Source organism: Macaca mulatta, chromosome 17 (assembly GCF_049350105.2).
Source record: "Macaca mulatta isolate MMU2019108-1 chromosome 17, T2T-MMU8v2.0, whole genome shotgun sequence".
NCBI classification, from domain to species: domain Eukaryota; kingdom Metazoa; phylum Chordata; class Mammalia; order Primates; family Cercopithecidae; genus Macaca; species Macaca mulatta.
The window spans coordinates 28850646-28876972 of NC_133422.1; the positions used below are offsets into that span (position 1 = coordinate 28850646).

General features: G+C 47.2%; 2 protein-coding genes across 4 annotated transcripts; one reads left to right on the forward strand and one right to left on the reverse strand.

Annotated features, from left to right (window-relative positions):
• Positions 1–276: 276 nt before the first annotated feature.
• Positions 277–19959, reverse strand: LOC144336337 (uncharacterized). 3 transcript variants are annotated; one of them, XM_077974379.1, is made up of 3 exons: positions 19779–19959; positions 1336–1783; positions 277–515 (listed from the first exon to the last, which is right to left on the reverse strand). In XM_077974379.1, the coding sequence occupies exons 1-3, from the start codon at positions 19809–19811 to the stop codon at positions 397–399; spliced, it is 600 nt and encodes a 199-aa protein (XP_077830505.1). In that variant the 5' UTR covers positions 19812–19959; the 3' UTR covers positions 277–396. The 3 variants fall into 3 exon arrangements, 2 of the variants coding, with proteins under 2 accessions (XP_077830505.1, XP_077830506.1); XR_013407999.1 differs by lacking the exons at positions 277–515; positions 19779–19959 and adding an exon at positions 8268–8517 and having other exon boundaries at positions 987–1783; XM_077974380.1 differs by lacking the exon at positions 277–515 and having other exon boundaries at positions 987–1783.
• Positions 8633–11746, forward strand: ARL11 (ADP ribosylation factor like GTPase 11). The gene is given in 2 exon segments (NM_001194262.2): positions 8633–8754; positions 10898–11746. A coding segment is annotated over 1 exon segment (591 nt). The 5' UTR covers positions 8633–8754; positions 10898–10915; the 3' UTR covers positions 11507–11746.
• Positions 19960–26327: the final 6368 nt, after the last annotated feature.

Consider the following 26327-nt stretch of genomic DNA (forward strand, 5'->3'; position numbering starts at 1 on the left):
CCTGTAATCCCAGCACTTTGGGAGGCCGAGACGGGCGGATCACGAGGTCAGGAGATCGAGACCATCCTGGCTAACATGGTGAAACCCCGTCTCTACTAAAAAATACAAAAAACTAGCCGGGCGCGGTGGCGGGCGCCTGTAGTCCCAGCTACTCGGGAGGCTGAGGCAGGAGAATGGCGTGAACCCGGGAGGCGGAGCTTGCAGTGAGCTGAGATCCGGCCACTGCACTCCAGCCTGGGTGACAGAGCAAGACTCCGTCTCAAAAAAAAAAAAAAAAAGGAACTCAGTAAACGGTAGCTAGTCATATCATTATCATGATAACCCTCATAGCAAACTCCTCAGTGGTGGGAATGTTTTCTCCACTCCGCCAGTGTCATGGCATCGGGTCCCTTCTCCCTACAATGGTGGTCTGGAGACAGTTTGCCCAGCTGCCACCTCTTCTCCAAGTGCTGAGGAGCTCAGGCATGGGAACTTTGGGCCTGGGAGCTTTGGGCCTGGGAGGTAGGGAGTCCAGTCTGTGAAGGAAAACAATAAAAGTGAAAAGCAACCATGTAAAATCATGACGACATACTGAATAATCTTAACAAGCCACAAAGTTTTGTTTGTTTGTTTTTTGTTTTTTTTAAGACGCAGTCGCACTCTGTTGCCCAGGCTGGAGTGCAGTGGCCTGATCTCAGCTCACTGAAACCTCCACATCCCGGGTTCAAGCGATTCTCCTGCCTCAGCCTCCTGCGTAGCTGGGATTACAGGCACCTGCCACAGCGCCCAGCTAATTTTTTGTATTTTTAGTAGAGACGGAGTTTCACCATGTTGACCAGGCTGGTCTTAAACTCCTGACCTCGTGACCCGCCCACCTTGGCCTCCCAAAGTGCTGGGATTACAAGCATGAGCCACCGCGCCCAGCCAAGTGTTATTTCTTATGTCCCAGAAGTCCCAACTCTGGCAATCTAGCCCATGGAAATAATCCAAATGAAGAGATAAACTTCACTCACCAAATCTTTAATTCAGATTTTTTTTTGCAGCCTTTAGAAGTAGATAATAATATTTCCCCTTGATATAATTATGAAGCCAACACAGTGATGTTTATTAGAAACTATGTAAGAGTAAGGCAATGTAATTCTTGATATAAATTAAATGAAAACAAAATCAGAATACAAAAGTGTATGTGTGCTCTGCTTACAACCACGTAGAGCACAGCTGTAATGAAACCGGGCTACACTTGGCACACCGATTGTTAAACAAGTGCAGCAGACCACAGGAAACAAGGGGGCTGCGGGTTGTTGAAGAAACTGGCCAGAAAACGGAACAAAGAGGAGAGAAGCTGACCGTGCTTACGGTGGGGCGTTGTTTTCTCTCCACTAAGGCTGCTGGGTGGAGCCAAAATAGTCCAGGCAGCCAAGTGCAGAGGCGATGGAGGCGGCAAAGATGCAGAGCATCCGCACTGTGGCTGCACCCGGAGGAGTCGTCCGTGGCAGGAGCCCCACACCCAGGACGGGGCGCCAGCAGTGAGGAGACGAACCTGGAAGACATCCCGCTCTCCAGACACCGCGAGGGAGGCGAGTGGTGCTCGCAGCCTGGGACTTAGGAACACAGGGAAACAGCTTCCACATGCCATTTGCTGGATAAATATTTCTTGTAGGATGTTTCCTATGGATTCATTTTCTATCATGAAAGCCTTATTTGTGGTCAGCGTCCTTGGAAAGCAGAGGCAGACAGATTTCTGTTCTTCTCGGGAGTTCTGTGGAGGGTAACAGATCAGCAATATTCCACTGAAACCAAATACCTAGGAAAAGCATGGGAGGACACACAGAAATCACAAATTTAATTTAATTAATTTATTTTTTGAGACAGGGTCTTGCTCCATCATCTAGGCTGGAGCGCAGTGGCAATCATGGCTCACTGCAGCCTCAACCTCCCAGGTGCAGGTCATCCTCCTGCCCTAGCTTCCCGAGCAGCTGGGACTACAGCCAGCTAATTTTTAAATTATATAGTTGTAGACATGGGTTCGCCCTATGTTGCCCAAGCTGATCTTGAACTCCTGGGCTCAAGCAATCCTCCTGCCCCGGCCTCCCAAAGTGCTGGGATTACAGGTGTGACCCACCGTGCCTGGCCACAAATGTATACTTTTTAAAACATATAAAAATAGAGTTAATAAATATATCCATGTTATAGATATAAATAAAATATCTTTGCAATCAACATCTACTGTGTCCTGTAACTAATTAAGATCTTCATCCATAAAAATCCCAACCCCATTATGGATTTGGAGTTCTTTCTGGTGGTGGACTCACACTTTTTCATGCAAGCTCCTTTGCCCCCTATGTAACCACTGCCCACATTGGCAAGGCACGGTTGTACTCCAGAGCAGACCATAGTTCACAAGCGGAAGCAGGTGCCATGTAGGAATGAGACTACATGTACCATGAAGCAACAGAGCTCACTGGTTCAGAGACAAGATGCTGGCCTCTCTGGCTGTCACCATGGATGACTGCTGATTTAAAGTCTCCACCACTTTTGGTCCCTTCTCAGTTTCCTCTACCCAGCTATGTCCTCCTTTACTTATAAGCCCAGAAACAGAGCAAGTTGACTCTTTTTTAATGTAACAAATATTTTACAATATTCATTTGTAAAGTCTGGAAATGAAAATAATACACAATGGAATCTACCTAGCCACATAATCTTGAAAAACCATCAGTATAATGCTGTAACTATAATGTAAGAAATAAAGGAAGGTATTTGTTTATTTATTTCTTTTTAGAGACGGAGTCTTGCTCTATAGACCAGGCTGCAGTGCAGTGGTGCAAGTGGTGCAGCCTTGAACTCCTGGCCTCAAATGATCCTCCTGCCTCAGCCTTCTAGGAGCTGGGACTACAGGTGTGCACCACTATGCCCAGCTAATTTTTAATTTTTTTGTAGAGACTGGGTCTTGCTATGTTGCCCAGGCTGGTCTTGAACTCCTTGTTGAGGATCAGTGGGGGACGAAAAGGAGGAGAGACGGTGAGGAGCCCTTGGAACTAGCCACCTTTCCTACCCACCAGCAAGTCCCCAGTGAGTGATGTCCGGGATGGGGCTGGGTGGGGCAAGTGATCCTCCTGCCTCAGCCTCCCAAAGTGCTTAAATTACAGATGTGAGCCACCCTGCCCAACGGAAGGTGATTTCTAATAAAATAATATATGTTCCCATACATAAGTGCTCAGGACAATCACATTAATGAAGTTGTCACATTCTTGCATCTAAATATAGAATCCACATGAGCACCATGGCTGCGGATCACTGTTTTGGTGCATCTTATCAGCAACGTAAATGCCATGCTGTTATTCAAAGCGCTGCTGTCAGTGATGTGATTTTCCAAAATAATGAGCAGCTCTTGGAAAACTCCAAACAAAACAAAGTGCAAACTTTCCTCAATGCACACAGTAGTTGTGTTTCTGGAAAAAATGTAGTGTATATGAAAACCATGCAAAAATAGTCTGCATTTACATGTAAAACAAAATTATGTTCTAGGATCATTTTAAATGGTGGGTTTTTTTAAAACTACTACATAAATGTTTGGGACATTCAAAAATGAAATTCAAATTTAAGAAACATTTTTTTCTTGCACAAAATAGTCTTGGGTGTTATAGGATGTCTAGCATCTCTAGTCCCCACTCACTGAATGTCAGGCACATGCTCTAATCAAACTCTCCAAGAGTGCCCATTGAGAACCACCCTTTCCTGTATGAGTAGAACTTGTACTCTCTGTCCACTTTTCTCCACATCTGGGGAAAGCTGAATCACGGGCATAAGTACCTGTAAACAGTCACCGATACACATGTTGCACCTGTAGCAAAAACCCCAAATTCAGATATACAGCTTAAGGCCCCATGGGTTGCCTAACACATGATGGTCATAGAGGGAGGAAATTTCTGGGAGAATTTCATTAAACCTTCAGCATGATTGGAGCATTGGTTCTCACCACAATACCCACAAAGGTAACTTGTACCCCGCCCAGCCCCATCCCGGACATCACTCACTGGGGGCTTGGTGGTGGGTAGGAAAGATGGGTGGTTCCTAGGGCTCCTGGCTGTCTCTCCTCCCCTTTGTTTCCCACTGATCTCAACACAGCTCATGACTGAGAACTTCTGACTGAGAGATTTATACAAGAGGTTGCATTCCTCAAAGTAAGTGATTATTGAGGGGTAAAAAAAAAAAAAAAGGAAAACCATGAAAAAAACCCCGATGCACCCTACTTGCTTATATGTGCATAGAATATCTCTGGAAAAATATATAAGAAGCCAATGGTGTGGGCTGTTTCCCAGGAAAGGTCCAGCATGGCTGGAGCACTGGGGTGAAAGGAGAACGTCCTTGATGCTCTACTCTTTTGTACCTTTGGAATTTTGTATGGATGGCTTGAAAATAGAAAGAAATAACATTTGATTTTTAAAAGAGGCAGTCCTTGGAAAAAAGTTACTAATTTGCATACTGCAAGTTGAGAAAGTGAGAGACCAGAGCAAGAGGAGGTCACAACAAGATAAAAAGGTGGGGGCCGTTATGGAGCCCCGGGAAAGGAGGGCTGGACAAGAGACTCCGTCCATGTTTCTCTAGCACTTTCCAGGAGAATAAAGCTCTTATTCTAGCACTCTCCTCCTTTGGACCTATCTGTAGAGAGCAGAAAAGGGACCACGAGGCTCTGTTGCATGATGACCCCTTAAAAACCACCAACTTTCCATGGTCTTCCAGCAACCCATTTGGACGTCATCTCCGCGGTTGACTCCTTCAGTCCCTATGTGCATCCTCTGAGTGCCCCTGGCCCCCTGCCCTCCCTTAGCTGTGCTGCACAGAAAACCGGCCCAGCTCTTGGGTTAAACAGATCCCATAACAAACGTCAGAAGCAGCATCCTGGCTTATAAGTTGTTTTTTGGTGAGTGCAATGGGCATGCGGTGCTCCTCCAGGCCTGACCACCTGTATAAGAGTTGGCAGGAGTACATTTCTCAACTCACACTCTTAGGGCAGTAGAGGTGGGGCCCAAGACCTTTGTCTCTCCTGGTGTCAGTGAGCTCAGTGTAGCCCCTTTTCCTTGTTCCAGGTCTGGAAGCTGCAGTCACAGACACACAAAGGTGCTGGGGCTTGCACATGCACCAGCGTCACTTTCTCCAGCCACACCGCTACGTTTGAGGGCTCTCCTGTCCTTCTCTGACAGAACTAGTCTGGGACTAGACGCCAGGCTTTGGGCTAACTACTTGATGTGTCTTCACTTATTTAATCCTTCCAATAACCCTTTAAGTTAGGTACTATTATTATCATCATCAACCCCTATTTTATAGAGAAGGAAACTGAGGTGCAGAAAAATTCTGGTTGAGGCCAAATGTGCCCCCAGGTAGACCCAAATCAAAGCCACACTGTTACCTTCTGCTCTGCGCTGCCTCCCGGGGCAGTAGCCCTTGTGAGCCTCCCCATGTCAGGGTGTCTAATGAAAAGCTTCCCTGCTGGTTGAGCTGAAGGGGTCAGGGTCGGGGGTGTACAGAGAAACTCAGGCCACAGGGCCTTTGGGCAGGACTGGGGTCACAAAGCAATCATGGTTTCCCGGTGAACACAAGACTTTGGCCCTCAGGCAAGACTCCTTGATGTCTGGTGGAGCCTGTGCTCCCCAGCAGTGCTCACAGATCCACCCCTGACTGCCAGCCCGCCCCTGGATGGCGGTGCCTGTCTAAGATTCTGCGGTCAGTGCCACGCAGCTACCTCCAGAGGCCCTGCAGCCTAGCCATGTGGCCCCAAGCTCCGGGCTAGAGGCCAAGGGGAGTGTCCCTTCCCTCTCTGTGTCACCCAGGGCATAGGTCACTCAGGCAGCCTGGCATGATGCCTCCAAGCCACTGTGCTAAGGCTTCTACAGCTTCTGCTCCCTCCCTGCCTCCATGGGGCCCAGACCTAGCCCTGATGCTGCTCGGGGAACCGGGTCAGAGCAGCACCCTAGCTCTCCCACCCCCAGGAGCCCCTCAGCCTTGGCCTGCTGTTATCTTCGTCCCGCCCCAATCCTGCAAATCGGGCCCTTGCAGGATTCCTGCTGACTCAGCAGCTGGGCCTGGACAGGACTTAGTCCCAGCATGAGCCAATCCCCCTGTAGTGTAGGCGAGAATGACAAGCCCTCCACCAGAAGGTTCTTTATTGCTCTGAGACTTCCCTGGGATAATTCCACCCCAGGAGCCCTCTATCTGCTTCCGTCTCCTCCCCACACACCCCCTGGCCTTAAAAAAGGATGATCACCGACCACAGGCACTGAAAAGAGCAAACCAAGAGCAGCATCAATACCATCACACAGTGGTGCACATAACACTCTTTCAGTTTCTTATTTTTCCTAATCGCTTCTTCCTGCTAAAATATAGTAGCTTAACAAAAACAATGACAACAATCTAGTGTTTGCCATTTACAAGGCACTTTCTCTGTGAGTAGCATGACATGGTAAAAGAGGAAGAGAAGAATTATAAAACGCAGCAAGATCACGAGTCAATGATTCACCCTGTCTGAACCTGCTTCTTTTTTTTCTGAAGACAGAGTCTTGCTCTGTCGCCAGGCTGGAGTACAGTGGCACAGTCTCAGCTCACTGCAACCTCCGCCTTCCGTGTTCAAGCAATTCTCCTGCCTCAGCCACCCGAGTAGCGGGGACTACAAGCGCGTGCCACCATGCCCAGCTAATTTTTGTATTTTTAGTAGAGACGGAGTTTCACCATGTTGGCCGGGATGGTCTCGATCTCTTGACCTCGTGATCCACCTGCCTCGGCCACCCAACCAAGCCTGCTTCTTTGCTTGTAAAATGGAAGAGTCATAACAACCAACTTGAGTCTTGACATTTTAATGAAATAATGCATGGGAAAGCAGAAAACAGCACAAAGATTACTGGTTATAAGAGCTAAATCACTGTGACTCCAGATCCAAATTCAATACCTACTGAATCAGTGGTTTCTAACTAGTCAATTTTTTTTTTCTTTCTTTTTTTTTTTTTTTTTTTTGAGACAGAGTCTCGGCTGGGTGCAGTGGCTCACACCTGTAATCCCAGCTCTTTGAGAGGCCGAAGTGGGCAGATCACTCGAGGTTAGGAGCTAGAGACCAGCCTGGCCAACATGGCAAAACCCCGTCCTTACTGAAAGTAAAAAAATTAGCTGGGTGTGGTAGCACGCGCCTGTAATCCCAAGTACTCGGGAGGCTGAGGTGGAAGAATTGCTTGAACCTAGGACGCGGAGGTTGCAGTGAGCCGAGACTCCATCTCAAAAAAAAAAAAGGAGAGAGACAGACAGAGTCTCACTCTGCGTCTAGGCTGGAGTGCAGTGCTGTGATCTCAGCTCACTGCAGCCTCCGCCTCCTGGGCTGGTGCAATTCTCCGGCCTCAACGTCCCAAGTACCTGGAACGACGGGCACATGCTGCCATGCCTGGTTAATTTATTATTTTTTGTAGAGACGTGGTTTCGCCATGTTGTCCAGGCTGGTCTCAAACTCTTGAGCTCGAGCTATCCTCCTGCCTTGGCCTCCCAAAGTGCTGGGATTACAGGCATGAGCCACCGTGCCCGGCAACTAGCCAATTTTTAAAAAATTACATTTTCTAGAGGTGTCATTTTTACTGGGAAAAACACAGTGACACCATTCAAGAAAAAATTGAACAGTAACTTTAATCACTACATTAACACAATTTTAAAGGTTGATCTGCAACATATATACCTTTTAAAGAATGTTTTCATCATATGTAGGCAGTTTTGTTTTGTTTTTGTTTTTGTTTTGAGGCAGAGTCTTGCTCTGTCACCAAGGCTGGAGTGCAGTGGTGTGATCTCGGCTCACTGCAACCTCTGCCTCCCGGGTTCAAGTGATTCTCCTGCCTCAGCTTCCCAAGTAGCTGGGACTACAGGTGTGTGCCACCACACCCAGCTAATTTTTGTATTTTTCGTACAGAAGGGGTCTCACCATGTTGGTCAGGCTGGTCTCGAACTTCTGACCTCATGATCCACCCGCCTCGGCCTCCCAAAGTGTTGGAATTACAGGCGTGAGCCACCGCGCCCGGTCATAGGCAGCTTTTAAAAGAACACATGTGCAGCCTGGCCATCATGGTGAAACCCGTCTCTACGAAAAATACAAAAGTTAGCTGAGCGTGGTGGCACCTGCCTGTAATCCCACTTGCTTAGGAGGCTGAGGAGGGAGGATCGCTTGAGCCCTGGAAGCGGAGGCTGCCGTCCAGCCTGGGCGACAAAACAAGACTCTGTCTCGAATAGAAAACAAAATAACAACAACAACAACAACAACAAACCATGTGTGATTCCAAGCAAATCAGAGAATCTCTAGGCACCAGAAAAACCTCGAGGCATGCGCTGAAAGGAAGAGGTCAGAATTCTCCGCGAGGAGCTCAGAGGATTCTGAGGGAAGAGAGAAGGCGGCTGCGCCTGGACACAGCTCTGAGCTCGTGCTCCCTCCTTCAGGCACGAAGTCTTGAGTTGCTAGAAAATGGATCTGTCACTGGGCCTTGCTCCGCCAGGACCTGTAGAGCTGGGGACCTCTCTGCGGCGAGCCCAGAAGTTTGACTGCTCTGAGGCGCCCTAGGGCTGAGGGAGGGGCCGCGACACCAGCCCCGCCCCGAAGCCACCTGGGAAAAGGAAGCAGAAAAAGGAGAAGCAGCAACGGCTGCTCTGCTTCCTTCCCATGTCGCTCTTGGGACATGCCCGGCCAGCAGAAAGCAACTCCATAGGGGAGGAGAGCCACGGAGGATCTCACAGCCGCAGTCTAATAGTATCGCAGAGGTAATTTTAACTTTTTACTTTTCTACTCCTCCAGGGGCAGCTGATATCCCCCCACCCCCACCCCGGAAGTTGAGATGTCACTTCTCTGTTCCACCCAGGCATCGCCTAAGTTGGGAACAGGTCATATGTCTTAAAATTTGGGATTCTTTAAAAACATATGTGACCAGGCGCGGTGGCTCACACGGGTAATCCCAGGACTTTGGGAGGCCGAGGTGGGTGGATAATTTGAGGTCAGGAGTTCAATACCAGCCTGGCCAACATGGTGAAACCTCATCTCTAATATAAATACAAAAATTAGCCGGGTGGTAGTAGTAGCTGTAATCCCAGGTACTCGGGAGGCTGAGGCAGGAGAATCCCTCAAACCTAGGAGGCAGAGGTTGCGGGGAGGCAGAGGTTGCGATGAGCCATGATTGCGCCACTGCACCCCAGTGTGGGTGACAGAGTGAGACCCTGTCTCAAAACAATAACAACAACACAAATGTGTGATGGCGTATGCCTATAGTCCCAGCTACTGGGGAGGCTGAGGTGGGAGGATGGTTTGAGCCTGGGAAGTCGAGGCTGCAGTGAACTGTGATCATGCCACTGCAATCCAGCCTGGGCGACAGAGTGAGACCCTGTCTCAAACAAAAAAACAAAAACAAACAATAAAGCACATGTGGTACATTGTAGAAGTCATTGACCTTGGTAAGACAGTGGAGGAAACTACTTTGCTCTGACTCATAAATTTGCCCCCAGTAAACAGTATTTATAAATAGCCCCAGTCAGGCACTGCATGAAGACATTTCAGTCAACGACAGACCATGTGTACAACGGTGGTCCCATAAGATTATAATTCTTTTTTTTTTTTTTTTTTTTTTTTGAGACGGAGTCTCGCTCTGTAGCCCAGGCTGGAGTGCAGTGGCCGGATCTCAGCTCACTGCAAGCTCCGCCTCCCGGGTTCACGCCATTCTCCGGCCTCAGCCTCCCGAGTAGCTGGGACTACAGGCGCCCGCCACCTCGCCCGGCTATTTTTTGTATTTCTTAGTAGAGACGGGGTTTCACCGTGTTAGCCAGGATGGTCTCGATCTCCTGACCTCGTGATCCGCCCATCTCAGCCTCCCAAAGTGCTGGGATTACAGGCTTCAGCCACCGCGCCCGGCCTATAATTCTTATAAATAAGAATTTTTCAGCTTAGCGTCGTGGCACAACCACTACCTTTTCTATATTTAGATACAGGAATACTTAGCACTGCGTTACAATAGCCTACAGTACCCATTACAGGAATGCTGTACCGGTGTACCTGGTAATGTACCTGGTACAGCATTCCTGTAATGGGTACTGTAGGCTATTGTAACACAGTGCTACGGGCCATACCATATAGCCTAGGCGTGCAGTAGACTAGGCCATCCACGTTTGTGTCATTACAATCTATGATTTTGTAAAACGATGAAATTGCCTAATGAAGCATTTCTCAGAATGTGTCCCTGTCATTAAGTGACACCTCACTGTGTTTCCAAGACATAGTACTGGTCCTTGGGAAGCTCTAAAGAGAGGTCACTGTGAGCTGAACCGTCCTCCTCACTCTGAGCATGGAACCCAACTTAGCTTCCATTTCAGCATTTAGGCTTATAGGAGGAGAACAGGTTAGAAGCCACAGACCAGCAAGATTTGATGACATCGTCCTGTAATTTCTACTGAACCAGGTCTGTCCGACTGGAACTTCATTTTGCCTCTTTGTTTTAACTCCTCAGGAATGTGAGTCAACATTCCATGTCTTCCAGGAGGCTCCTGATCTTCTCTGCCCAGGGACCACTCTTATCTGACCCAGAGACAGGTTAGCTGATTGTGACTCACACACCCTCACTTCCTTTGATGCCCAGGCGTCTGTTTAAAATCTGACCCTGAAAAGACTTTTCCTATTTTGGAAAAGCTCTTCTGTTGTTTGCCTGCACAGATTTGTGCTCCATTTTTAATTTCAATTTTTGTAGAGAAGGCGGGTTCTTGCTTTGCTGCCTCGGCTAGTCTCAAACTCCTGGGCTCAAGTGATCCTCCTGCTTTGGCCTCCCACAGTGCTGGGATTACTGGTGTGAGCCACGGTACCAGGATGGATTTGTCTTCCTTCAGAAGACAGTAACTGATGTTGCCCCTGGCCTTTCTCCCCTAGGATTCAGCAGTGGTCACTATGGGTTCTGTGAATTCCAGAGGTCACAAGGCAGAAGCCCAGGTGGTGATGATGGGCCTGGACTCGGCGGGCAAGACCACGCTCCTTTACAAGCTGAAGGGCCACCAGCTGGTGGAGACCCTGCCCACTGTTGGTTTCAACGTGGAGCCTCTGGAAGCTCCTGGGCACGTGTCACTGACTCTCTGGGATGTTGGGGGGCAGGCCCCGCTCAGAGCCAGCTGGAAGGACTATCTGGAAGGCACAGATACCCTCGTGTATGTCCTGGACAGCACAGATGAAGCCCGTTTACCCGAGTCAGCGGCTGAGCTCACGGAAGTCCTGAGTGACCCCAACATGGCTGGCGTCCCCTTCTTGGTGCTGGCCAACAAGCAGGAGGCACCTGATGCACTTCCGCTGCTTAAGATCAGAAACAGGCTGAGTCTAGAGAGATTCCAGGACCGCTGTTGGGAGCTCCGGGGCTGCAGTGCCCTCACTGGGGAGGGGCTGCCCGAGGCCCTGCAGAGCCTGCGGAGCCTCCTGAAATCTCGCAGATGCCTGTGTCTCCAGGAGAGAGCCGGCGAGGCTGAGCATGGAGACAGCAAGAGATCTTGATCCAGACAGAGCAGCATATCTTTGCTCATACAAACTAGAAGAACCAGCTGATCCTTGAGAAACTTACGCTCAGTCTATCAAACAAGAAATGCTGGCTTGGCACGGTGGCTCACGCCTGTAATCCCAGCACTTTGGGAGACCACAGTGGGAGAATCCCTTGAGCCCAGGATTTGGAGAGCAACATCACAAGACCCCATTTCTACTAATAATCAAAAAATTGGCCGGGCATGGTGGCGTGTGCCTGTAGTCCCACCTACTTGGGAGGCTGAGGCAGGAGAATTGCTTAAGCCCGGCGGGTAGAGGTTGCAGTGAGCTGAGATTGCACCACTGCACTTCAGTCTGGGCAACAGAGTGAGACCCTGTCTCAATAATAATAATAATAATAATACTCTAAGAAAAAAAATCTCAACCTACTTCATTTAATAGCTTGTTACCAAGTGTGATTGAAGCAATATATCATGATAGAGTAGCCACTGGTTGCATAATAATAGAAACCTAAATTATCAAATAGGGAAAGAGGTTTTAAAATCGAATTTGAGGCCAGATGCAGTGGCTCATGCCTGTAATCCCAGCACTTTGGGTGGCTGAGGCAGGCAGATCACTTGAGGCCAAGAGTTCAAGACCAGCCTGGCCAACATGGTGAAACCCCATCTCTACTGAAAATACAAAAATTAGACAGACATGGTGGTGCATGCCTGCAGTCCCAGCTACTCAGGAGGTTGAGGCAGAAGAATCGCTTGAACCCAGGAAGTGAAGGTTACAGTGAGCTGAGATTGTGCCACTGCACTCCAGCGTGGGTGACAAAGAGAGGCTGTGTCTCCAAAAAGAAAAAAAAAAAAAAGTCAAATTCAAATATCATCTGGACATGTCACAATGGATCACGGATCCTTATGAGTGATTTTTCCCAATGGCCCCTGGGGACGTGCCATTGTCACTCGGAAGGCAAGCTAGGCAGGGACCACACAACAGCAGGGGTCTGCAGGTTAGACATTCCCTGCCCTGGGACGCTCAGCCCTGGGCAAGAGGCTGGAAGTTCACGCCATCCAAAATTTATCCTCTTTTTTTTTTTCTTATGCTAATTAGCCTCTCCCGATTTTATGGCATCTTGTGTTGATCTTTTTCAAAAACTCAGTTTCTTTGTTTTTTTTCATTCTCTTTTCTCCTTCTTGTAGCACATATCTTTCCTTAAAGATCAGATCAATAAAATATTTTATTTATTCATTCATTTAACCAAAAAAAATTTTTTTAGAGCATTTAGTTTGTGGCAAAAGTACTGAGCTTTCCAATATGAATCATGTGCTTTAGGTGGGAGTTGTGAATTCTGAAGATACAGATGACAGTGATGAATGCCTTCTGTCTCATGATTGATAGAGAAAAGGGAGGTTGACCATAGCATCCTAGAAGGTTCATCAGGTGATCACTACCTAGCATCCATGAAGCTCCTGAAATTATTTGTAAAATGTTACATTTTGGGCCATTTTTCTGGGGAAGGAGATCCACAACTTTTTACCAGATTTTCAAAGACATCTGTGACTCCCAAAAGTTAATCACTGATGTGGTGGTTGTATCCCTCATCCAACCCCAGAACACTTTCTGTAATCTGAGTTTTTTTAATGGCAAGTGGCTTATATTTAGCACCTGTTCTCATGTTAAACAGCTCTGAATGTTAGATATTCCTCCTTATCCTGGATCGGTTCTCTCTCTCGAGTCATGCAGTATAAATTGGCCATCAGTACCCTTCTAAAACCTGAGATCCGTCAGGACCCTCTTCTAACACCAGGTTAGGCATGCCTGTTATTTCCAGTACTTGTCAATTGACATGTTTCAAGACACTGTGTTAGACAGTAGGGATGCAAAGATGAATGAGATAAGGCCTCAGGCCTCATGGAAGGTGAGACAGTAAAGACATAACTCCCATAAAAATGTGAGGAGACTCAGTTCAGCAACTGTTTTTCGAGCACTTACTTGGACCAAGCTCTGTGGTCTTGGCGTTTTACATAGACTGTCTCTAATTCTCACAACTCTGCAAAATATTATTCCCATTTTATAAAACTACAAACTGAGGCTCAGACAGGTTGTGACCTCTTGTTGCTTGAGGCACAGAATTATAAAGTAACATCTGGAATTTGAAATCAGACCTGTTACGTGCTAATGCTGCATTTTTCTACAACATCATGCTTCTAGAAGGTTGAAGCTAGGTAGGCTTTCAGCCAGCAGACATGATGGGGAGAGCCTTCTAATAAGAGGGAAGAGACTGCTTGGAAGCATGAACTGGGGTGTAAGAAAGATAAGTAAGCAAGTGTACTTGCAACAGAGGCTTGGGTTGAGGGGTGGGTAAGGGTGACATCATGATAGAAAACAAAACATGGAATGGGTCCAATTTGGGCAGGGTTGTTTGAATTTCAATAATCAGGGGTTTGGGTCAAGGAAGAAAAATCATGGGACTTGCCATTTAGGAGGATAATTTTATGGCAGTGTGGGGGTGAAACAGAGAAAAGGGAACCCTGGAGCTGGGAAGGCAGGAAATCAGCTGGATGACCATCACAGCAAAGGAGGGAGTGGAAGAGAGATGAGAAAACTGAGAGCTATTATTAAGAAAAACAGTTGAGAGAGGAAGAATTTGAAGAGGGCTCAAGACTTTGAGTCCACATGACTGAAGGACTGGAATGCCATGAACTTGAGAAGGTGAGTGCTGAAGAACCAAGATGGGTCGGGCTGGAACTGCTGGGTTCAGCTTTTGAAGGGTGGGTACACATTTGGTTATAGCTGCTTTCAGATTGTTCCATTACCTGCACTCCCAACTACCCTGCCAGATGTATTTGTTGGCTGTCACTCATGGAGGCTCACTTCCTCGCATGATTTGTCATTTTTTATTGTGAGCTCATCTTCAGTAGGAGTTGTTTTTTCTGTGTGACTCCCATGTGCCCTGGTCTGTAACAACATTTCCACAGAGTGGTATCTACTAGGATCCTGGGGATTTCAATTATTTTAGATCAAATATTATGTCAGTTTCTCTACCTGGGGCTCCTGGACCTCAGAGGTAGTATATATCTGAACTGTGCAACCATTCAATACACGGGCCCTAGGGATTCCATATGTGACAGGTGACTTTTTTTTCCTTGCCTTTATGTTCTAAGACAGACAACTTGCCTCCTCAAACTTCCCTGAGCTGGTGGGCAGCATTTTATTTATTTATTTTATTTTTATTTTTATTTTATTTTTGAGGCGGAGTCTCTCTCTGTAGCCCAGGCTGGAGTGCAGTAGTGTGATCTCGGTTCACTGCAAGCTCCGCCTCCCGGACTCACACCGTTCTGCCTCAGCCTCCCGAGTAACTGGGACTGCAGGTGCCCGCCCAGACGCGCGGCTAATTTTTTTTTTTTTTTTTTGTATTTTTAGTAGAAACCGGGTTTCACTGTGTTAGCCAGGATGGTCTAGAGCTCCTGACCTCATGATCCACCCATCTCGGCTTCCCAAAGTGCTGGGATTACAGGCGTGAGCCACTGCGCCCGGCCGGTGGGCGGCATGTTTTTAACCCTCTTTTAAGGAGGGGTCATCTCTCTGATGCTCTTCTTTTTTGCTGAGCTCAGATTAACATTTTCTAGCTGGGTGTGGTGGCTCACACCTGTGATCCCAGCACTTTGGGAGACCGAGGCAGGAGGATCACGAGGTCAGGAGATTGAGACCAGCCTGACCAGCATAGTGAAACCCCGTCTCTACTAAAAATACAAAAAAATTAGCCGGGTGTGGTGGCGGGCGCCTGTAATCTCAGCTACTCGGGAGGCTGAAGCAGGAGAATGGCTTGAACCTGCGAGGCGGAGGTTGCAGTGAGCCAACATTGTACCTCTGCACTCCAGCCTGGGCAAGAGTGCGAGACTCCGTCTCGAAACAAACAAACGAAAAAACCATTTTCTCTCCTCCAAGCAAGCCTAAGGCCACATGTCCTGTTCTCACACAGGTGTTTTAATTTCAGCCCAGTCTCTAGAGCCTAAATTTGTCTCCTCTACAATTTTCATGGGCTCTAGGTTTCCAGCTTATACTACTTTGGCTGTGGTTTCTCTCTTCTGTTTCTACCACTTGAGGATTTCCTTTTATTTTGTTTAAAGACAGCATGCATTAAAAAAAATTTTTTTGGCCAGGCACGGTGGCTCATGCTTGTAATCTCAGAACTTTGGGAGGCCGAGGCGGGCAGATCACGAGGTCAGGAAATTGAGACCATCCTGGCTAACATGATGAAACCACGTCTCTACTGAAAATAAGAGAAAAAAAAAAATTAGCTGGACGTGGTGGTGGGTGTCTGTAGTCCCAGCTACTCGGGAGGCTGAGGCAGGAGAATGGCATGAACCCAGGAGGCGGAGCTTACAGTGAGCCGAGATCACGCCACTGCACTCCAGTCTGGGGGACAGACAGAGTGAGATTCTGTCTCAAAAAAAAAAAAAAAAATTGTTATAGTTTACCCAACATTTCTATGATTTTCAGTGCCCTCTTTGCATGTGCTGTGGCCCGTCAAACTCCCATGCCAGGTGCAGTACTTGTAGTTGCAGTAGTGACCATAGCAGTGGCAATAGTTCTACAGGGTCACAGAACTTTAGGGAAGCCTCCTAACACCCCTGCTCTTCATTAGGCTGCAGCTACTTTCCTACTTTCCTGTGCATGATTTAAGGATCCTTAGATCCCAGCTGTCTGGGAAGCTCTCCCCACACACCTCAGCCTGAATCCAGCCTCCCACTGAGCTCCCATGGCATGACTGTCCAGGCTTCAGCACTCTTGTGCCCTAACCGGGACTGTTCCACATTGATATGTGGTCTCCCCAGGCATGGTGTACACTCCTAGAGAGGAGGGGCCAAGTCTTCCATCCTTCTGACCCTCTTCAAAGCCTGGAACAAAATTAGGTATTGAGAGTTTCTCATTAAGTACCTGGGTGAATAATGAATAATTGATTAGAGCCAGGGAATTGGGTATCACAGCGAGGAGTCCTTGGCTCCTCTGAACTGTCCAGAATAAAATTCCAAAATGAGAACACCAAGAGGTTCCCTGGCTTGAGAGCCAAAATGGCGGCACAGACCTATATCTCAGGCATACCTTGTGGTAAAAAGAAGAAGCAGCCAGACACGCTCTTTCTAGATACATGTTACACCCAGAACAACCTAGCTTTTAGTCTATGGAGGAAAAGGGGTGGAAAGTGGAGACCTGGAACCAGATGAGAAGTCAAACGGGAGCAGTAAGTTCAGTGTGTGCCTCCTGTCCCAGCACCTGGGTCAATACGGGCAAGACCTGATAGAGTGGTGGGGATGCTGACTTTTGCTGCTGCCTCTTGGGCGTATAAGAACAAATACAATTTTTAAAAAAAATTTTTAATTTTTAATCTTTTTTGAGACAGGGTCTCTCTCTGTCACTCAGGCTGGAGTGCAGTGGTGCGATCTCGGCTCACTGCAGTGTTCACCTCCTGGACTCAAACGATCCTCCCACCTCAGCCTCTGGAGTAGCTGAGACTATGTGGAGTAGCCACCCCACTCGGCTCATTTTTAATTTTTTGTAGAGACAGGGTTTTGCCATGTTGACCAGGCTAGTCTCAGACTCTTGGCCTCAACTGATCCACCCGCCCTGGCCTCCCAAAGTGTGGGGATAACAGGCATAAGCCACTGCGCCTGATCCACTGCACCTGAGTCACTGCGCCTGATCCACTGCACCTGAGTCACTGCGCCTGATCCACTGCGCCTGAGCCACTGCGCCTGAGTCACTGCGCCTGAGTCACTGCGCCTGATCCACTGCGCCTGAGCCACTGCGCCTGAGTCACTGCGCCTGAGTCACTGCGCCTGATCCACTGCGTCTGATCCACTGCGTCTGATCCACTGTGCCTGATCTGCAAATACATATTGAAAGAGGAGGCCTGTTTGATGGATCAGTAGCATGACTATAATTAACGTTAATCTAATATGCATTTCAAAAAAGCTAGACGAGAGTAATTTGAACGTTCCTAGCGTAAAGAAAGATAAGTGTTTAAGGTGATGGGTATTCCAGTTGCCCTGATTCGATTATATTAATGTTACCAAATTATTACATGTACTTCAAAAATATGTACATCTATTATGTATCAACTAAAAAAATAAGAGTTTTAATTCTCCTTGTGGAAAATAAGGGAAGAGACTTCACCTCCCTCCCGTTTCTTAGAGATTTTAATTTAGGAAACTTCAGATTTTAAGTTCTTTCCTCTGTCTCTTTGAGATGTATGTAAATCTTTTAAAAAGGTAAATAAGGACCACATGAGGTGGTTCACCCTTGTTATGCCCAGTACTTTTGGAGGCTGAGGTGGGAGGATTGCTTGAGACCAGGAGTTCAAAGTTACAGTGAGCCATGATTACATCACTGCACTCCAGCCCGGGCAGCAACAGAGGCCTTGTGCTTTAAAACAATAATAAATAATAAATTTAAGAAGCTAAATAAGCCTCTTGGCAGCTTTAGGGCTTAGAAATACCTTTTTCAAGGACCAAGGAGCCTACCCTTTGAAATGTAATCAAGAGTTTCAATGGGAGGGTAGGAGCCTGACCTGGCAGGTGCCTCGCTCTAAGTTGCAAAACTACCTGCTGTCCTAAAGCTATGAGAAGTTTGTTTTTCCTTTGGATAAGGCCAATTACCTAACATAGATGGTGACCTCAATTACAAGGTGAACCCGTGGTGAACTCTGTGCAACAAATGGGGCTGTCAAGTCCTCTTACTTGAGGACTGACTAGCTATTGTCTACCTTGAGAAACTGTGTGGAATAGGCCACCTCTGGGTGACTCTATAAAAGGGCGAGGTCTCTATCTGTCTCTGTAGTCTCTTAGGGGATTGTGTGGGATGTGCATTGCATTTTAGTTGAATGCTTAGTCACTAACAAAACAATTTTCTTTCTCTGCTCCCTTTGTGGGGAGATTTCCTGGGTTGGCAGAGGTTTACTTTTAATAATATTTTCTCCACAGGCCCATCGTCCTGACTCTGAGTTTTCAGTCCCACCTAGGATCAGTCAGATGGCATGGGTGAAGGACGGATGCTCAGCTCGAAGGCATCCTAGTGAGCAAGGGAAATCTCGAGGTGGTTTTTGAGGGCGCTTAGTTAGGAATGATGAGCACAGTTCCACATGACTTGCGGCCCTCCCCATGGGCAAGAGTATGAGCACCTGTGACTGTTCCTGAACTCACTAAGGAAAGCCTTCCACAGTGTGTGAAGCGTGACCCGGAGTTTCTTTCCCGCATGACTCATAATAGCAGCGGCTCAGGAAAAACAAAACAATTATTTATTTACCTATGTATTTATTTACTTTTAGAGACAGGTTCTCACTCTGTCACCCAGGCTGGAGTGCAGTGGCACAATCATGGCTCATTGCAGCCTCAACTTCCTGGGCACCAGTGATCCTCCCATGTCAGCCTTCTGACTGGCTGGGACTACAGGCACATCCCCCATGTCTGGCTATTTTTAAAAAAATTTTTATTAGAAGCCCAGGCATGGTGGCTCACGCATGTAATCCCCGCACTTTGGGAGGCCTAGGTGGGAGGATCACCTGAGGTCAGGAGTGCGAGACCAGCCTGACCAACATGGAGACACCCCATCTCTACTAAAAAAAAAAAAAAATTAGCTGGGCATGGTGGTGCATGCCTGTAATCCCAGCTACTCAGGAGGCTGAGGTAGAAAAATTGCTTGAACCTGGGAGGTGGAGGTTGTGGTGAGCTGAGATAGCACCATTGCACTCCAGCCTGGGCAACAAGAACAAAACTCCGTCTTAGAAAAAAATTGTTTTTTTATTAGAGACGAGTTCTTGCTTTGTTGCCCAGGCTGCTTTTGAACTGTTGGGCTCAAGTGATCCTCCTGCCTTGGCCTCCCAAAGTGCTGGGATTACAGGGGTAAGCCACCATTCCTGGCCACAAAACAATTTTAGAAAAGAAAAAAGCCTTCTATTTTCACTTCATTGTCTTGATTTCCACTCCTCTGAGACATTCACCCCCAAGGAAACTTGGCTATGTAGCTATAGATGATAAGTATTTTTAAATTCTCCTTGAGAAATGGCATTATTCTGCCTTAGATCTCGAGCTAGAAGCTGACAGCGAGTCCTCCTGCTTGCCCCTCGCTCTGGGGCACATTGATATTTTTGCAGGTTCTTCCAAGCATGAAATTGCAAACCTAAACAAACTGGTTCTCATAAAAGCACTTCCAATTCTTCAAATAAAAGGAGGCAGCCTAATTATAAATAATCTCTGGATTATAAACATCACACTACATCTCTTGCAAATTTTTATTTTACCTCGTCTTTGAATTCCATGAACTTCAATTTCATGTGGTGTTACATGCTGGCTTAACCTGGAAGGAAAATACAATGGGTATAAAGAAATGTATGTAAAGATTTCTCAGAGTTATAAAAATACTTCTGTGAGAGAATTGCTACAAAGAGGGAGATGCAAGACCATACTTTGTCCAAACTGGCACTGTCTAAATGCAGGTGAGTGTGTTGCCTTAGAGTCTGGGCTTGAAGTCAGTCAGAACTGACTAGAACACCAGCCCTATCCCTCACCAGTAGGGTACCCTTGGGCCAATTATTTAACCCTTCCAAGCCATAACTACCTCATCTGCAGAATGGAAATGATGATAGGAAGTACCTGACAAGGTTCTTGTGAGAATTAAGTGAGATATGGTGTTCATCTAGTCAACTTGTATTTCTTTATTTTTAATTGTATTTTATATTTTTAGAGCTGGGGGTCTTGTTCTGTTGTCCTGGTTGGAGTGCAGTGGTGTGATCATGGTTCACTGCATTCTCAAACTCCTGGGCTCAAGGGATCCTCTGGCCTCCTCAGCCTCCTGAGTAGCTGGAACTACAGGTATGGGCCACCAGGCCTGACTAATGAAGATTTTTAAAAAATAGAAATGGGGGTCTTAGCATCTTGCCCAGGTTGGTCTCCACCTCCTGGGCTCAAGTGATCCTCCTGCATTGGCCTCCCAAAGTGCTAGGATTACAGGCCACTGTGCCAGGCCTTGACCTGTGTTTCTTGAGTACCTACTATGTGCAAATCACTGAGCTATGTTTAAAAGATACACAGATGAAGGAGATACAAACCCAGTCCCTGCCCTTAACTTACAGCCTAGCTTTCAATAAGGGAAGGCTATTATTATTAAGTCCCACTGATGGATGTTAAAATGTAAATGAAGCATAGAGTTCTTAGGGCTTAGGCTCTTCTTGACATTCCCTTCCACCATCCTTGGAACTCTCCAGAACCAGACTTGTTTTGGGGGAAGGAGGGTCCCTTGGCTGATGGAAAGTGTGGGGGTGGGGGCCGAAGGAAGTGCAGGGCCTAAGACTGTTCTTGAGCATTCTAGAACCTGCTGGACATTTAGCTCCCAGCCTCCTTTCTACCGCAGTGAACACTTCTATCCCAGGACTTCTCTCCCTCTCCTTAGACCAAAGCTCTTGCGGTCTGAGTATTGGAAAGCCCAGCATGAGCCTCTCCACGCACTTCGAATACACCCCCCTCCAGCGAAGGCTGGTAAGTTGAAAAGACAGGAAGGATTTCAGCAGACTGGACATTGAATCCCACACTCAGCTCCTCTTTGAAACTCTACAATGAGTGCTTCATTCCTTGGACTTCAGCTTTTCAAAGAAAACATCCCTAGAAGAAGGACAGCAGAGGTAGTCATTTACCTCTTAATGAGAATGAATTATCTAGCCCTTTGTAAGGCAGCAAAGCTAAATGTTGAGAAGAGCCTGAAAGAATGATGGACTGATGCTGCCAAAAAGAGAAAGGGCGAGACCTTCACAGCTTTGCCTAAGGCCATTATGAATTTGGACCAAATAGGTGTTATCATCCACACAGGCAGGACCTCCTGGCTAGGGGGCTGCCACCTTTTCCAGGCACTTGGAAGGGTGGCCTCCAGCTGTGGAGCCACAGAACTAAATATTATAGCTGGCCCAGGAGCACCCCTTTAGGCTAGGGAAGGAATAATGATCCGGCTTCTCCTTCTTCTGACCCTCAGATTTCGGCCAAGTCTCTCCATTAGAGATTGGCCTCCTAGGGTGTAAAACAGGGTGGACAAGTTTGGAGAATGGATCTGGGGTGGGGTAGGGAATGGCAAATGGAAATAAAGCAGCACAAACTCTTTATTGCCATTCAGAGAATGCCGAGGTCCAAGGCACAACCAACCGGAAGGTAGCTTCACCCTTTCATTGGAAAAGCCACGTTTTCCTCAGTTGTATCCTGCACTTCGAGTGAGGTTTCTCCCAATGCAGGACAGTATCACGACCCAGGCCGAGAAAGTATGATTGCAAAATTCCATGGGCCTAACCCTAGTAGAGGAGGGAATCCATTCTTTTAAACGAGGATTTAAAACTCTTCAAGCAAGTCATCTGCAAATGTACCCCTTCTACCACTTAGAGATGGGATTATGTTCCCTAGGACAACTGGATGAGCCCCAGGAACCAAGAACCCTGTGCAATTGGGACAGAAGCCTGAGGGTTGTTTTGTTCCCCCACAGCTGTAGGTCATAAGGTTCTTACACAAGCTTTGGCGCGGCCCCACCCCACGCCCTTCCCTCCCCTTGGTCAGTGATGACTCCAGAGGTTTTGGGAAGGAGCTCAGGGAACGCTCAAGCAGCAGGCTCAGCTTAGGGCACTTCTGATGCATTTTCTAGATAACATTAGGAGCTAGTTCCAGACAGGACTCAGAAGTATGGACATTCACTCCCCAGGCTTGGTCTTCAGTGCCCTGTGAGTTCAGGAATACACTACCTAAAGGAGATCTTTAGGAAGGAGAAGGAGAAGAGAGGAGAAGAGAGGAGGGAAGGCAGGAAGGAAGGAAGGAAAGGAAGGAAGGGAGGGAAAGAGAGAGAGGGAAAGAGAGTAAGGAAGGAAGGAGAGAGAAGGAAAGAAAGAAAGAAAAGAAAGAAAAAGAGAGAGAGGGAGGGAGGGAGGAAGGAAGGAAGAAAGGAAGGGAGCTGGCTGAACACGGTGGCTCATATCTGCAATCCCAGCACTTTGGGAGGCTGAGGCAGGTGGATCACCTGAGGTCAGGAGTTCGAGACCAGCCTGGTCTACATGGCAAAACCCTGTGTCTACTAAAAAAATTTAAAAATTAGCTGGGTGTAATGGCAAATGCCTGTAATCCCAGTATTCAGGAAGCTGAGGCAGGAGAATGGCCTGAACCTGGGAGGCGGAGGTTGTGGTGAGCCGAGACTGTGCCACTGCATACCATCCTTGGAGACAGGGCGAGACTCTGTCTCAAAAAACAAAAAACAAAAAACAAAAAAAGAAAGAAAGAAAGGAGAGAGAAAGAGGAAAAAGAAGAAAGGAAAAAAAAAGAAAGGAAAAAGAGAGTCATTGAGACTTGTGGCTTAATGTGAATATATATGTATGTTTAACTGTATATATAACTGTATGTATATGGTATATGTATGTCTCACCAGAGAGAGAGTAAAGGGATTAAAAAAAAAAAAAGCCAAAACCCACAAAGGCAAACAAAGCGGAAGAAAGAGTACCAGACTGGAGATAGCAATACAATTACAGAAAATGGGAAGTGACCTCACAGACCAGAGAAATCAGAAACCTGCATCTGCTGGGGGTTGCTGTGTGTGTGTGCCCGTGTGTGTGTAGCCTCAGGGATTTACTCTGTGCCAGTCACTGGTCTAAGGGTTGAAAGTATATTAACTTTCACAATCCTCCCAAAATGCTAGCATGATTTGTACCCTAATATTGGAGACTAGGCACAGAAAGGCTTAATTTGCCCCAGGTTACACAGCAGAATCTGAATCTCTCCAAGGTTCAGCTCCAGAGACCACGCTTGACACAGCCTCACCGTCATGAGCAAGCCCTTAGGCCCCAAGCCCCAGGAGACTTCAGGCTGGCAGCGTCAGGAGCGCCAAAGTGGGCCTGGGAACAGGACTGGGAGAAAGTCCGGGGGAAAAGAGACCCTCGGAATCCTTCCCCATTTTCTTAGGCAGGCAGCTGCCCTCTGCTCCTGGGCAGACAGCTGTGGGTTTCTTCAGGAAGCTTCCCCCAGTTGAGGAAGGGGTGAGACACCTATGAAAACAGGAGAATTTAGGCCGGGCGGGGTGGCTCACGCCTGTAATCCCAGCACTTTGGGAGGCTGAGACGGGAGAATCATTTGAGCCCAGGAGTTTGTGACCAGCCTGGCAACATAGTGAGACCCCGTCTCTACAAAAAAATAAACAAAGTTAGCTGAGTGTGGTGGCAGGTACCTGTGGTCCCAGCTACTTGGGGCTGGGGCTTTGGTGGGGAGGATCACTTGAGCCCAGGAGGGAGGGAGGCTGCAGTGAGCCGAGATCACGCTACCGCACTCCAGCCTAGGTGACAGCCAGATACTGTCTAAAAAAAAAAGAAAGAAAACAAGAGAATTCAGTGAAAGTCTGAATTCAGCTCCCATGTGTTGGCAGTGAGGCCTACACAACCCAGGCAGGGGCTGGGAGCCCCTCTCCAGGAGTACTGATCAGCTGGGGAGAAGACTCGTGGCACCAGCCTCCAAAGGTCCCCGCTGGGATTTCTGGTTCACCAACTGACGAGTCCTGGCCACACACACGGGGCTCACACAACTTTCTATCCGCTTTTTGTTACCTTCCCCTTTTTGCCTACATTTTTATTATGGAAAAATATAAACATACAGAAAAACCATACAAAGAGTACAATGTGTCCACTCCCTCTGTTCTGCAGTTGTTAGCACCTTACCATATTTATCTTTAGATACATGTGTGTTGTGTGTGTTGTTTTCCGTTCTCTTTTTTTCTTTTTTTTTTTTTGAGACATAGTCTCACTTTGTCACCCAGGCTGGAGTGCAGTGGCACAATCTCTTGTCACCACAACCTGCACCTCCCAGGTTCAAGTGATTCTCCTGCCTCAGCCTCCCTAGTAGCTGGGATTATAGGCATGTGCTACCATGCCCGGCTAATTTTTGTATTTTTAGTAGAGATAGGGTTTCGCCATGTTAGCCAGGCTGGTCTCGAACTCCTGACCTCAGGTGATCCACCCGACTTGGTCTCCCAAAGTGCTAGAATTATAGGCGTGAACCACCACGCGTAGCCATGTATATTGTTTTTCTGAACCATTTGAAAATCAACTGCAGCCATAATAATATTTTCCTGTACCTATCTTCACGGAATAAGGACAATATCATACATAACTAAATCCATGACACACCTAAGAAAATTTAACACAAGTTTCTAATGTTGTCTCATACTGAATCCATATTCTTGCCTCCCACATTGTCCCTAGAATGTCTTTTCCATGTGCACACATTGCATTTGGCTCTCATGTCTCTTTATTCTCCTTACTAGAATATCCCCCACTTCTGTGTTCCCCACAATGCTGACTTTTTGAGTAGGCCAGGCCATTTAGTGGAAGGAGCATCTAACATCTGATTTGTCCGATTGTTTCCTTGTACTGTCATTTAACTTGTCCCTCTATCTCTTGTAAATCCCATAAACTGGAATTGAGCTCTAAATGCTTGACTAGATTTGGATCAGACACTTTTGGCAAGACACAGAGCTGAAGTTCTTTTTTTTTTTTTGAGACAGAGTCTTGCTCTGTCACCTAGGCTAGAGTACAGTGGCGCGATCTCTGCTCACTGTAACCTCCGCTCACTGCAACCTCCGCCTCCTGGGTTCAAGCAATTCTCCTGCCTCGGCCTCCCAAGTTGCTGGGACTACAGGCGCCCGCTACCACACCTGGCTAATTTTTTGTATTTTCAGTAGAGACGGGGTTTCACCGTGTTAGCAAGGATGGTCTCGATCTCCTGACCTCGTGATCTGCCCGCCTCGGCCTCCCAAAGTGCTGGGAGCCACTGCACCCGGCTGACAGAGCTGAAGTTTCTATCCTTCATGTCACATTGTATCTGGAGACAGTGTCTGCTTAGGTCACTAGCAGTGAAGCGAAGTTTGATCACTTGGTGGAGGCAGTGACTGCTGGATGTTTCCACTGTAAAGGCACACATTTCCCTTCACAAATGACCTTCAGGTTAACACACCTGGGCACAGTGTGAATATCCTGCTCAATGCCTTACTCAGAAATGGACAATAAAGGATAACAGGAAACTGAGAAAAAGCTTTCAACATGAAAGAGGGAGACAGAAACAAACAGGAAAAAGCTGACTCAGAGGAAAGAGAGACCATCGCAGGAAGCAAAAGAAACTTCCCCTAAACAATAAATAGCCTTAAAAGTGAAAAAATATATTACATTCATGATTAACAAGATTGCTATGAAAAAAAATTTATTTATTTATTTTGAGACAAGGTCTTGCTCTGTCACCCAGGCTGGAGTGTGGTGGCACGATCATGGCTCACTGCAGCCTCAAATGCCTGGGCTCAAGCAGTCCTCCTGCCTCAGCCTCCCGAGTAGCTGGGACTACAGGTGTGCACCACCACCACACCTAGCTAATTAAAAAACAATTTTTTTTTTTTAAGAGATGGGGTCTCGCTGCATTGCCCAGGCTGGTCTTGAATTCCTGGCCTCAAGTGATTCTCCCACCTCAGCCTCCCAAAGTGCTGGAATTACAGGTGTGAGCCACTGCACCTGGCCAAAAAAATATTTCAAAAACAAGATAGTGCTCTTGGGCTCCACACTGAAAAATCCACTGCAAAATTGGAAGATAACATACAAACAAAAATTTCTTATAAAGTAGGACAAAAAGATGAAAAGTAAAAACTGAGGCCAGGTGTGGTGGCTCATGCCTGTAATCCCAGCACTTTGGGAGGCTGAGGTGGGCAGATCACGAGGTCAGGAGTTCAAGACCAACCTGGCCAACATGGTGAAACCCCGTCTCTACTAAAAATACAAAAATTAGCTGGGTCTGGTGGTGTG